At 40.8% G+C, this 12,687-nt stretch overlaps 2 protein-coding genes across 2 annotated transcripts; both read right to left on the reverse strand.

Moving 5' to 3' along the window:
* Positions 1–4,179: 4,179 nt before the first annotated feature.
* On the reverse strand, positions 4,180–8,038 carry fbxo4 (F-box protein 4). The gene is made up of 7 exons (XM_086110811.1): positions 7,878–8,038; positions 6,719–6,978; positions 6,429–6,649; positions 6,000–6,084; positions 5,756–5,928; positions 5,211–5,404; positions 4,180–5,062 (listed from the first exon to the last, which is right to left on the reverse strand). Exons 1-7 carry the CDS (start codon positions 8,019–8,021, stop codon positions 4,970–4,972), a joined length of 1,170 nt encoding a protein of 389 aa, XP_085966937.1. The 5' UTR covers positions 8,022–8,038; the 3' UTR covers positions 4,180–4,969.
* Positions 8,039–8,184: 146 nt separating this feature from the next.
* rimoc1 (rab7a interacting mon1-ccz1 complex subunit 1) lies at positions 8,185–12,427 on the reverse strand. The gene is made up of 6 exons (XM_086110812.1): positions 12,298–12,427; positions 11,106–11,215; positions 10,386–10,532; positions 10,069–10,200; positions 9,513–9,627; positions 8,185–9,180 (listed from the first exon to the last, which is right to left on the reverse strand). Exons 1-6 carry the CDS (start codon positions 12,389–12,391, stop codon positions 8,945–8,947), a joined length of 834 nt encoding a protein of 277 aa, XP_085966938.1. The 5' UTR covers positions 12,392–12,427; the 3' UTR covers positions 8,185–8,944.
* Positions 12,428–12,687: the final 260 nt, after the last annotated feature.

Below are 12,687 nucleotides of genomic sequence, written 5' to 3' on the forward strand. Positions count from 1 at the left end.
CTAAAGTTATTCCAATCTATAAAAGTGGAGAAAGACATCGGTTTACAAATTATAGACCAATATCACTACTCCCACAATTTTCAAAAATATTAGAAAAACTATTTTCTCTCAGACTTGATAGCTTTGTACAAAAGCACGCGCTGTTAAGTGAGAATCAATATGGCTTCAGGGAAAAACGGACCACCTCAATGGCAGTTATGGAGTTTGTGGAAGCAATAGCCACTAATATAGACAACAAAGAATTTACTGTTGGGGTTTTCCTAGATCTAAAAAAAGCTTTTGACACAATAGATCACAGTATATTATTGAAAAAACTAGAAAGATATGGCATTAGAGGTGTAGCTTATAAATGGATAAAAAGTTATTTAGAAAACAGATATCAGTACGTGCAAGTCAACAATAAAAAAACAAATCAACTGAAAATCACTCACGGAGTTCCTCAGGGGTCAGTGCTTGGTCCAAAACTATTCATCTTATATATAAATGATATCTGCAAGGTCTCAAAACAATTTAAATGTGTCCTATTTGCTGATGATACAACTTTCTACTGTTCTGGAATAAATCTGAAACAGCTCCTGACAACCGTAGAAAACGAATTAAACAAATTAAAAAACTGGTTCGACAGAAATAAATTGTCACTTAACCTGAAAAAATCGAAGTTAATTGTTTTTGGCACAAGACCAATCAAACACCAAGCTAAAATTATGGTAAACTCAATTGAGATAGAAAGAGCGTATGAAACCAAGTTTCTCGGATTAGTAATAGACTCAAAACTATGTTGGAAGCCACATATCGATAACGTAAAAAGAAAAATAGCCAAAACCGTAGGGATCCTCTATAAAACCAAGGAAGTGCTAAATAAGAGATCTTTGTACACATTATACACTTCATTATTATTACCATATATGACCTACTGTGTGGAAATATGGGGAAATGCCTGCAAAACAAACACACTCCCTATTCTCAACCTACAAAAAAAAAGCAATTCGAATTATTAATAGATCAAAATATACGGAACCCACAAATCCACTATTTATCAAATTAAATACGATGAAATTTTATGACCTGGTTGACTTTAAAATCGCCCAATTAATGTACAAAGCACACAATAACCTGCTCTGCCAAAACATTCAGAAGTTTTTCGAAATTCGAGAAAGCAGCTATGATTTAAGAGGTACCAACTTATTCAAAAAACTCAAAACAAGAACAAACATCAAGCAAAGAAGTGTATCTATCAAAGGTGTTAATCTGTGGAATAATCTCGAAACGGACCTGAAAATGAGTAAATCGCTTGCTGAGTTCAAAAACAAATTCAAAAAAATAGTACAAACAACCTACATCAATCAGAGTTAAAATGATAAATTCAAAACATTAAATATAATGATAAATCAGAACTAAGTTGATAAATAGAGAAAGGTATATAAATATCCATTATGAATACAAGAGAAAATTGACACAAGAGTGTCAGGGTGTGGAAGTATATAATCCCGATACAAACCAAAAGTTGTAAAAATATCACGGTTAAGGGTAAAGTATGAGCCTTAATGGAGACTTCTTTCTTCTTACTTTTTTCTTTTCTGATTGATATAAAAATGATTTATTAGATATAAACACATAACGTGGTAGGACTAGATAGGTTTTTTACTTCTTCCTACTCCCTTGAACATAATAACTGTGTTGAATGAAGATTGATTTCTTTCTTTTTACTTTTTTTATCTACCTTATTTTCTGTCAAATTATTACTGTATATATGTTTTATGTTCAATAAACAAACAAACAAACAAAACAAACAAACAAACAAACATGCACACAGAGACACACAGCGTGGTGATTGACGAAATAAAAACACGGGACACATGTCACCGTGTTCTGTGGGACTCCAGCACGCCCGCGACCATCTTTCGCCCATGTGTTTGCGTGTCAGATGTGCGGCACATGCGTGTGACGTCGAAAAGTCTGTTCTCGACGCAATTTGGCTATCGCGGACAATTCGTATGGACTGGGCCGGCCTGAAATACAGTACTGATGGCAACTTCCTGACGGACTTACCGGACTGACGATGCCCACTTCGGTCTGTTACTGTCATAGGAATGGACACCCGCAACCAGTTAGCATGTAAACAAATCGCCTGTTCTGATTCAAACCAGAAGTTGCTCCCACAGTTCACTCAAAGGTTCATGGGAAATAAGGTGGCTTATTGCACAATGTAAAATTTGGATGGGCAGCTTTGGATCTTTATTTTTGTACAACGGATGCAAAGCAAGCCTCTCCAAGTATCATATCCCCGTCTGATCGGGCCTGTGGATGTCTGGGGCCACAGCCCCGTTGCTTCCCCCCTCTCCCCATTCCTTTGCATGCCACTGCCATTCATCCATGTGTCATCAGCCTCATTTGGATACATTACATAACAATCTTAAAAAAGTTAAACTCATTAAAAAACATTTGCTCAGATAACGGGTAACAAAATGTCCTTTTGCTTTAAAAAAAAAGCTACACATGTGAGCCAACAGGCTGTGCAACATTTCCCAATTTTTTCCTACTGTTGCAGCCTCAAGTTAATGAACAAATACAGCAGAGCTTGAACCGAGCAGGCCTGCAAAACCTATGCACTCATGTCGTTTCAGTGCCATCAAGGTCAAAGGGTGCGCTAAAGGATTCAGACCCAACATTCTCAACACAATTATTTCCAAGAGGCTGCTTCCCCGGTGTCTCTAAACGCATTGGACATGAATGCTTTGTGTCTGTAAAGCGGCTGAGGTCAGGTTAACTGTGGTTCCATCATCATGACATCATACCCTTGAGGCCTCTGTTTTGTTTGGAGAAGACAAGAGGTGCTGGAGGTCTGTTGCGTGAACACTCATTCATCCAACATGTTACAAGGCTCCACACACACACTGTGTACTAGGCAAGTACACACAAGCGATTATAGTAGAGCCTCCAAACCTCTCCACCCAATGCATGATCATGTATGCTGGTTGACCATTTAGGCCCACTTTCAAGCAGATCACACGATTTTAAGTACTATCATACAAAAGCGTTATCAAGCAGGAACACCCACATCCCCCATGTACGAAAAACCCATTGTCATTTCAAGCCAAAAGGTAAGCAGAGCTGCAATGAATTTTGTGACAGATTGCAGCACATACTTGATTGCTTGGTTAAATTGTTGAAACTGGTGTCAGTGGGTAGTGTGTGGTGTGGTGATTTGTCCATGCATGTACACACAGAGTAGTGTATGAAGTGCTGCCTTGATCAATGAAAATTATTTTATTGTCTTTATGGGTGGTCAGTCATAAAATCTGTACTCATCGTTGGTCCAGCATTGTGTAGAGTGTACAATCATTTACTTACTTACTGAGGCAGGTTGTAAAAAGGGGCCGATTTCAGCCGGACATGAAATAGGGTGTGTCAAGCATGCTACAATTCCTGATGCTTGGGGTATTTTGCCTAAAGCGTGTCACAACATGTAGTTAACCGGGGAACTATTTAAAATGCATATGTCTCTTTGAGGTAAATAGTATGATGCAACATTAACTGCTACACAAATTTAAAGAGAGGTTAACCAATTCACAATAAAACTAAAATAAAGCTACTCACCCTTTCAAAACACCTGACCGGTGCTCAAAATTCATCTCTTTTATTATTTATAATTTTATCTGTGTTTTTATTGTTCTTGGTTTTACTGTTTGGTGCTTTGTACCGTCTTTATTACCGATTTGTTTTCCTGTTTATTGTATATGTTAAATTGCTCCATGTACAGCACTTTGTATGCAGCGATGGCTGTTTGAAAGTGCTCTATAAATACAGTTGAATTGAGTTGAGTTGTTTTGATTCTACGGTGTCCTTGAGTGTTTTGAAAGGCGTTTATAAATAAAATGTATTATTATCATGAAGGAATTTTTTTTTTTTAATCAAGGAAAAACAACTTTAAAAAAATTTGGTAGGCCTCAAAGATAATTTCAGTGCGAGTCACTAGCCATGATGCTTCTAGCGGAATACTGTTTACTTTAGCATATTTGATAAAATTAAAATTAATTGTATTGCTCATTTTGGACTGAGCAGCCAGATCCTTTCCTGTGGTGCAGTAAGTTCAATTTCCCAACTACCATTACATTTTACTCTTTGCCATCACTACCATACTACTGTGACTAAAGTAAAATCAAACCACACTTGGACAGATTCACATTGGGCCGACCTTTAATGCGGTACCAAATTAGGTGTTGAGGTGTTCGACTTCCAAGGTTCCACGATAGCTTTACCACAAGGTTATGTGGTAAGGGAGCCCCCCCCCACACACACACACAGGGGTTGCCTCCCCCACATCCCTTGAAAATTCATTTTGGGGAAAAACAAAGCACAAGTCATGCGGCCTTAATGCCCCTAAATTGCATCAATGGGCACACTATTACCAAACCTGCACGTCAATAAAAATGATTATGGAGGCTTTGGAACATTTTGATAGGTAGATTGGTACTTTTAACAGATTATTTGCAGTCACCTAGGAAACCAGAACAAAAGAGGGTAAGGGAGGCACATTATCTTGTCAGGACTGGCAAAATCATTGTGAACTGTAAACGCAGAGAGGGCTAACCTATGAAGCATCAGCACACAAAAAGCACACAGTAAAAGCATGCATGATGTGCTGCATTTATTCTGAATTTACCACACACGCGAAAGACAAAGGTGGCACGGTGAGAAACTGGCTAGCACGTCCGTTTCACGGTGCAGAGGTGCAGGGTTCAATTCTGGCGCCGTCCTTCCTGTGTGGAGCTTGCATGTTCTCCCCGTGCCTGCGGGGGTTTTCTCCGGGTACTCCAGTTTTCTCTTTTTTCAGCTTTTTGCTTTATTTGTATTCATTTTATTTGATTTTCTCTTTTGTGTTGCTGTGCTTTAGAAAGGAAACACAATTCCTTTTAAAATAGAAGGATTTTCGTGATTAGCGTGTGTGTCCATGTGTTACTGGGTTACCCTAGCCATCATACACTTTGAGACCCGAGGATCTCAGCAACCAAGAAATACCATCCAGAAGACCCGACAGGGATTCTGCAACTGTGTCCTGCACCTAGTTCAAAACAGACAAAGACAGGATGCACCAGAGCACTTCGAAAGAAACCAGGAAGCACACAGGAATTTTGTCCAGAGCGGGTATTGAATCCACTTGATGAGCAACAGCCCCACCATTCAGTCATTTATTAAATTATGATAATTACCATCCAGGGATTAGGTAACTGAGGCAGGTTGAGTCTCTTTGCCATGTCAATACAGGGTGTTCGACGCCAAGTTTGCATTCTAGTGGTCCCGACTGCTTCACTTTCCTCTCTGGAGACGCATGAGAGCACCAGCAAGGGTTTGGAAGCGGAGCACAGCAGAGCACTGATTTGAGCCCCCTCAGACTCTCCTTCACCTGTTTAATAAGTGAAAATCATGGCACTTTACAGAAAAGGATATAAAATGAGTTCATGTAATTCCACCAGAAATTGTGTTTGAATGCTGAATAAATTCTAAGTTGATTTAGAAACAATCACACTGGATGACAATATAGAGTGTTCCATTAACCTGCCATACAGGTTTTTGGAATGTGGGAGGAAACTAGAGTACCCGGAGAAAACCCACACAGGCACGGGGAGAACAACTCCACAAAGGAAGGCCAGAATAGAACCCTACACTTCTGCAATGTGAGGCCGACGTGCTAACCAGTCAGGGAGGGACTGCTTTGCCTTATTCGCACAGTTAAACCCAATTATTTGTCTCTCACCTCTCCCCAGTTCGGCGTTCGCCACATAGATAACCCCTTCCACGACCTGGCACACCTGCTGCACTTGAGGGGCCGGCCTGTAGATCGGATGGCCCGAGTCATTGCTTCCTACCAGAGTGAAGAGTTTACCACTCATATACTGCTTCTGTAGTTTGGCGCGGTCCCTCTCTGCTCTGCACACAAACAGCTCCATAACACAATCACCATCTTACAGTACATACTATTCAAGGTACGGAACACTTACTTGTTAGTCGAATAAAGTGTAAAGATGTTGAACTTGTGCTGGTTGTTGAACATATAAGTGATGCCAGAGCCGATCACTGAAGGTCCTGAAGGATTAGAAAGTGGTTTGTTTTAGTTGAGGAAAAGTGGGATGACATTGAAAAAAGCCAAGACTGCCACCTTTTGCAGCACAAAGAAAGCACAGAGCCAGGCCTTGCATCATGTACTCTTATGTTATGTTGTTACATGATGCTTTATCCAGTACAGTACATTTGTTTATTACAGTTCAGTAGTATTTAACTTTTTAGTACAATACTACTGCAGGCCCAGATGTCACACTGAGTAAGTCAATTTGTGGGTAAACGGAGACAACTGATTGGATTCATACTCCGAAAAATGAACGGAAGTGACTTCAGGTATTCGAAGATATGAGTCTGGTGTGCGTGTGTACCATTGATCTGACTGCTCGGAATGACGGTCATTGGTAGGATATCAGAGGCATGCATCAGCCTGGTGACTAGAGAGACATCCAGTTGCTCCATGCCGTGCCCGAACATGACGTAACGCGGTTCGGCTGAGGGCACCAGAGACTGCAGAAAGGATGTCAATACTCGGTACCGTGGCCACGAAGGAAGCCATCTTTGTCTGCACGAAGGGCATGCTTTCAGATACCTGCAGGGAACACATGAGTCAATGAATTCTCTTAAAATGAAAGTATCAGCTGATTGCAAAGTCACCCACTCTGCCAAGTAGTCGACTTTGGATTCTGTCCTCTCGTAATCATCCTGTTCGGCGTCGTCACTGATGACCGGGTCTTCTGGAGCCTCCAGTTGCGGCATCGTTACGTGATCAATGGAGGTCCAGGATGGCATGTCTCTGAGAAGAAAAAACTTCCACAGCAACGGGTCTTGAACCAAGGCCCTCCAGTAGCGGCTGGTTGCTCCCAGGCGACAGATGTCCACAGACGACAATAAGGTCATGATCTGGAACTGCACGTCCACCTTTATAATGGACTATGGTTAGTGTCCTCATTTATATAATTTGGGAACTCCATCTATCAATTTTTGATAGTGTTTGCCCTCCTAAGGTTATGTTTGAGTTGGATCCTATCCCAGCTGACCTTTGGGGAGACACAGTAAAAAATGGGGAGGCCACACAAACATTATTCTTTGATGGTGGCTAGGGGGTTGCAATATATCATCCACGAGTTTGAGACCATGTGGTAGGGTAGTGTTAATTTGTTTATTTTTTGTTTTGTTTAGTTATGTTTTTTAGTTGCTGTTTAGTTTCTCATTATTTTATGTTTTTGTTAAATATTTTCCTTTGCAATTGTGTTGATATTTTTAGTTGGTTTTTGACTTGCTGTTTAGTTATATGGTTTTGCTTTTTGATTTGCACTTGTTTAGTTTTTGCCTTTATTTTTTATGTTGTGTAGTTTGTTTTAGTGATTTTGATTTGTTGTATTTATTTTTTGTACTTTTGCACTTTCCGTTTCAGGTTATACCTGTAGCCAGCACCATATAATGGCCTTGCAAAACTTACGCTGTATTATGACATGTTCTATTGTTTTCTGGTCCACAATAACATTTCCTGCCTCATGCGTTCCTATTTTGAAAAGTGGACTGTTTTATCCGTGTCCAAATACAGTATAATTCTTGATTTTATTGTTGTTTTGTCTCTCGTGCTGTTCAACTCACCTGTCTCAATTTTGTTCTTCAGGGGAACCACCTCCCATTTATTTGGACATTTTCTAACCACTTTGTACTTTTAAGATAATAGTCAATACAGTACTGATTCCCCTAAATAACGATTTTTATTTCAAATGGACGACCATTTTTTTACATGTGGATCAGGAACTTGTCACACAAAAGAAACTTTTCAGACAACAGTCAAAACTCACAGGTAAACAATCCAAAAAGCCGGGTTCTTCCTCTTCGTGATCCAAAACGATGTCTCTCACGCCGGAAGGCCAATAAATCTCTTTTAAGCACCGTAGGCTTCGAATGACGACTGATTCGCTCTGACAATTAATCTTCCCTGCCATGACTTGTTGACACTTCGGGTTTATATGGCGGTAGTGTAAAAATCACGGCGTTCCAAAAATGTGACGTGCCAATTTTGACTCACTTCCTGTCGATGGCAGCAGCGGTGCGACGTGGGAATTGGAGTCACTACAATCGTTCAGCTCCACGCACACAACACGCATATCAAAACAACACGAGCTTTATTGTCACCAAGGACATAAAAAAACTGAAAATTGAATCCGAAACAGCACGTTCTCTATTAAAAGCAAACAAAGAAATGTAATTAAATGTTGAAAATTTTGCAATAAAAGGGGAATACAAGTGATGGGTTATGAATAAATCTGAGCACACTTTCTGGAAAAAACTCCTTTGCTTTGTGTGTATTTTATACACATTTACAAACTTGTGTATAGAGTATAAACAGATGTCAAAAGCAAATATTAAAAGCATACCAAAATGGCAACTTAAGAATAAATAAAAATGTTACTGTGCAATGTTTCATTTCAGGCTGTTATGAAATAAACAATTCTTAAAAAAAAGGAAACATTTTTACGAAGAATATTTTATATTAATGTTATTATAACACATTCTTAGGGCAAAACAAGTGCCCTAGTCAACAGTCTAGAATGAAGAGAACTGCTTTCTTTGTTCAAGCAGAATGGGTAAGAAAAAAATAATAATAATTGTCAGTTTCAACCACCTGTCTTATAATGCCATTGGCCTGGATCATGTGGTGTGGAGTGAGGTCTAGCTGACCTTTGGCCTTTGCCCAAATATTTTTTTTCTCCCCATGCCTTAACCTTCCATTACACACACTCTCACCTGGTGGGTTCTTTTTTCCCCCCCATTTTTAAAAATTTAATTTCGGGATTAGAAAAAAAACATTGAATACTGATGTCATATCTGTGTCCGGGGACGACCTGGACACGGAGGCGGCTGAGCTTCACTGTAAAACACTGAGGATCTCCTTGGCGTTCTCCGTATTCCAGCCCTGGCCCTGCAGAGGGCCCTCGCAGGCAAGCACGTACTTGTTGAGGATCTGCGTGCCAATGTCCCTAAACTGGAGGCGGTCTTCTTTACAATCCACCGTGTCGCCGCTGTAGTCTTCATACTTTACGGCCCAGAAGCACATTTCTCCAATGTACATCATGGTTAGCAGGTGCGTGTCTGAGAAAATACCTTCGGAAACAAGGGATATGTTGTGATCACATTATTCAAGTGATGTAAAAATCAGTGGTGGCAACCAGTTCAGGGTGTACACCGCCTGCTGCCCCAAGACAGCTGGTAGAAGCTCGAGCATGCCACGACCCTCATGGGGAGAAGCGGTTTGGTTAATGATCGATGGTGACCTCTAAATTTTAGAGTCAACTTTCATTTTACATTTAATTAAGTGAAGGAGTAGAATCAGTACTTCTACAAGTGTCTTTTTGCATACGTATTTATGGAATATGAATGACAGAGACCGAGTACATTTTTCATCTCTGCAAAATATGGATGGAAAAAAAAATTACCTTCAGATAGGAAGCCTGCGGTTGCAGTGTCATGGAGGACCACCCCATCATTGAGCTTCACTGAATTCCTCACCTGCAGCATCCGCATTAGGTAGCGCACCCCTTCCTGAATACACTGCAGGAACACATCAGGGTGACATGAAGCATACAGACAAGCTAGCTTGCATTCAGACTTGTAAAGTAACACAATTCCACAAATAGTAGCCTCCGCTGTCATATTTGATGTGCTCCTATTAAGTATTGTGTTTTGTCATCTTGCATAAAATGCCCTCCCCTTAAGGCAGGTACACGCACACAATTATTATCTTGCCCGATCTTTAAAATGTGGGAGGTACATGACAAGGACAAAACGTGCACGTGTCTCACAGTGCGGACTGAGATGACCAACGGAGCTCGTCACACAGAGATCCATACCAACAAAACTAACCCCATCTCCACCTACAACCGCGGATCTCCTCCCCAAAACCAAGACTGTTGTACAATCAAATCTGACCCGTGAGAGGCAGCATGTTTTATTACTCTTTAGTACTCGTCTGTAGCTTTGACCGTAGGGTACCTTCAGGAATGTCTCCTTGTTTTCCTTGATCCATTGCTTCCGTTGATGAAGGGTGTGGCAGTACATGTAGAGCAGCGCACCACGTCTCCAATAGAGGCATTCTAACAGCTCCAGGCCCAAAACAGCTTGCACCTGACAGACCAAATAACAATGTCACATTGTCACGGTCAACATAGGCCACATAATTCACTTCGATCACGGTATTCAAAAGGCACATCATTGGTGGACTTTGTCACTCTCCTCTGGTTCAATGTCACTACAGGCCATGCTGTACAAAAAGAAAAGATGCATTTCACACACAGGGGAACCAACCACACCTCTTGAGATGGTGCTAGTCTCCCCACCAGAACTTCCGGCTCAGTCAGATCTTGCAGGAGCTGCTGGATTTTGAAAGGTGAACAGTCCTCCGGAAACTCTTGATCCACCAGCTTGTTCTCTTCGTAAAATGTGATATCTAGGATCACCTGCCGTGCACAAACAGAATGTCATGTTAATATTTTTATTTATTTTTTACTACAGCTGTATTTCACTCCATGGGGGCTCCTCTCGGTTCGAAGTTACCAACATCACACAATGAAGTTTTTTGGTTAAACTGACTCTTCGATGTGTCAACTTTACCAATTTGCAACGACCGTGAGAACTTGACTAATCAACAATCACATGCTTTTGCATTAACAATGTGTAGACCTCCTAGATAGCAACAGGTGAGGAGTGTAGTGTAACCGCGCAGCCAAGTAGCAGCAGTGCCTCAAGTGTGTGGAAATGTTTTCTGAACAATGAGACTGATAGTAGGCAAGTCTGTCCTCTACTATCATAAAAAGCACACGTCTTGTGCATGATTATGTGAAAAGGCTCCCGCTAAAACATTGATAAATGGTCACTTTCCCAAGTCACTCATAATGGAGTAACTCTGCACAAAAATGGCAATTACTAAATGGTAAAACAGTTTAATCATAGCTCAAGTGTACACTTCGATCACACCCTAAACTGAGGATTCCCTGTAAAACAAGTATGGCATGTTTGATGCAATGAAGTACCTGTGTATAATCCTGAAGCAACTTGGAAAGGCTGCTGCTTTCCCCTCCTTGTCGGTAATAGCTTTTCAACTTGTCCAGTATGACAGATGCATTTTGTAAATAGTCATCATCTGTGGAAAAATGTGAAAGTAAAACATTATTCATTGCAGATGCTTCACTACTGGTCACTGGCAGTAGTGAAAAATCAGCAATCCATTTTGAGGAGTGCTGTCATCCATCATTGGGGTTGAGGGTGAGATGGCACAGATCCCAGCTGACGTCAGGCGAGGAGCATAGGCCACAAAAAGGCAGACGGCATCCACACCTTTGGGCAATATGGATTCTTCAATTAACCTAACATGCATGTTTTCGGGATGTGGGAGGATGGACCTGTAAAACAGTCGAATCTTTGACCTCCACACTTTGAAGCAGCTCTGCGAACCACCGTCTACAATGCTGTTATTTGTATTTACATATTTTGGACTTTACCACAGGAAACAACAGACGAATAAATGTGAAAAGAACTTAATCACCGTAAAAACAGACACCACATGACCAAAGTTCATTTATTTATTTAGAGCTTATTGGTTATGAAAACAGGTCAAAACCATAAGATCGCAAATACACCCCGACGGCGAATTGTCTTGATCGTGCATGTTTTTTGGAAACTGACATGTTTTTGAAATGTGCGAGGGAGAATGGGGGTCTGAGACACGATTCGAACCCAGAACCTTACAACTGCGAGGCAGACGTGCAAACAATTTCTTGTTTTAGAATGTTGTAGTGAAAACCATTCAATGTGGAATGACTAAAAACCGAACCAAACAGACATCGGCAGTCGAAAAGTTGGCTGGGAACAAATAAAGGCAGCCTAGTCACCACGTTTCGAACGTAAATTGTCACATTTTAGCCTTAAGCCAAGGTCGCTAGCCAAATGTTTGCATCTTAATGTTGACATTCAGAAACCATCAATAGGTTGAAGAACCGCTTTACAATAGTTTGATATTATTGCCAGGTATGCATACATTTAACGCTGACTGTTAGTAGGTGATCAAAAGTTTTAAACGTTCCATCGGTGCAGCTGCTGTGGTTGCATCGCACGATAACGCTAACAACAGCTAGCTCGTTAGCCGGCTAATAACGAAGCACTGCAGCCAGGCGACGCCAACAGAGAGCAAGAATTATATTCTTGCCAAAATGTTTGAAGCGTTACCTTGCTTCTCAGCTTTGAGAGCGGAACACTTAGCGTCAAACTCAAATATTCTTCTCTCCAAGTCGAGGCCTTGTCGCCTGTAGTCGTCGGCCATGACTAAAACTACTTGTCACGTGAGGGTAGGTCACGTGTCCAAGCAATGTGACGACGTTTTGTTTATATTACTGTTATTATATAATTCTAATATAATACTGTTTCCGAACAGGTAGTGAGGTACATATGAAAAATGCATTAGTAAGAATTTATAGTAATCGGAATAAGAATGCAAGCACGATGAATGAGTCTTCCTAAATATGTCGAGTGTGACGTCACACAACGTAGGCTCTTTTGTTGACACGTGTTTCGACGAAATAACGTGCATGTATGTGTTTATTGTCAGAGGAACCTTCC

This window comes from Hippocampus guttulatus, chromosome 5, assembly GCF_054856545.1.
Source record: "Hippocampus guttulatus isolate MCC_2025c chromosome 5, RoL_Hgut_1.0, whole genome shotgun sequence".
NCBI lineage: Eukaryota > Metazoa > Chordata > Actinopteri > Syngnathiformes > Syngnathidae > Hippocampus > Hippocampus guttulatus.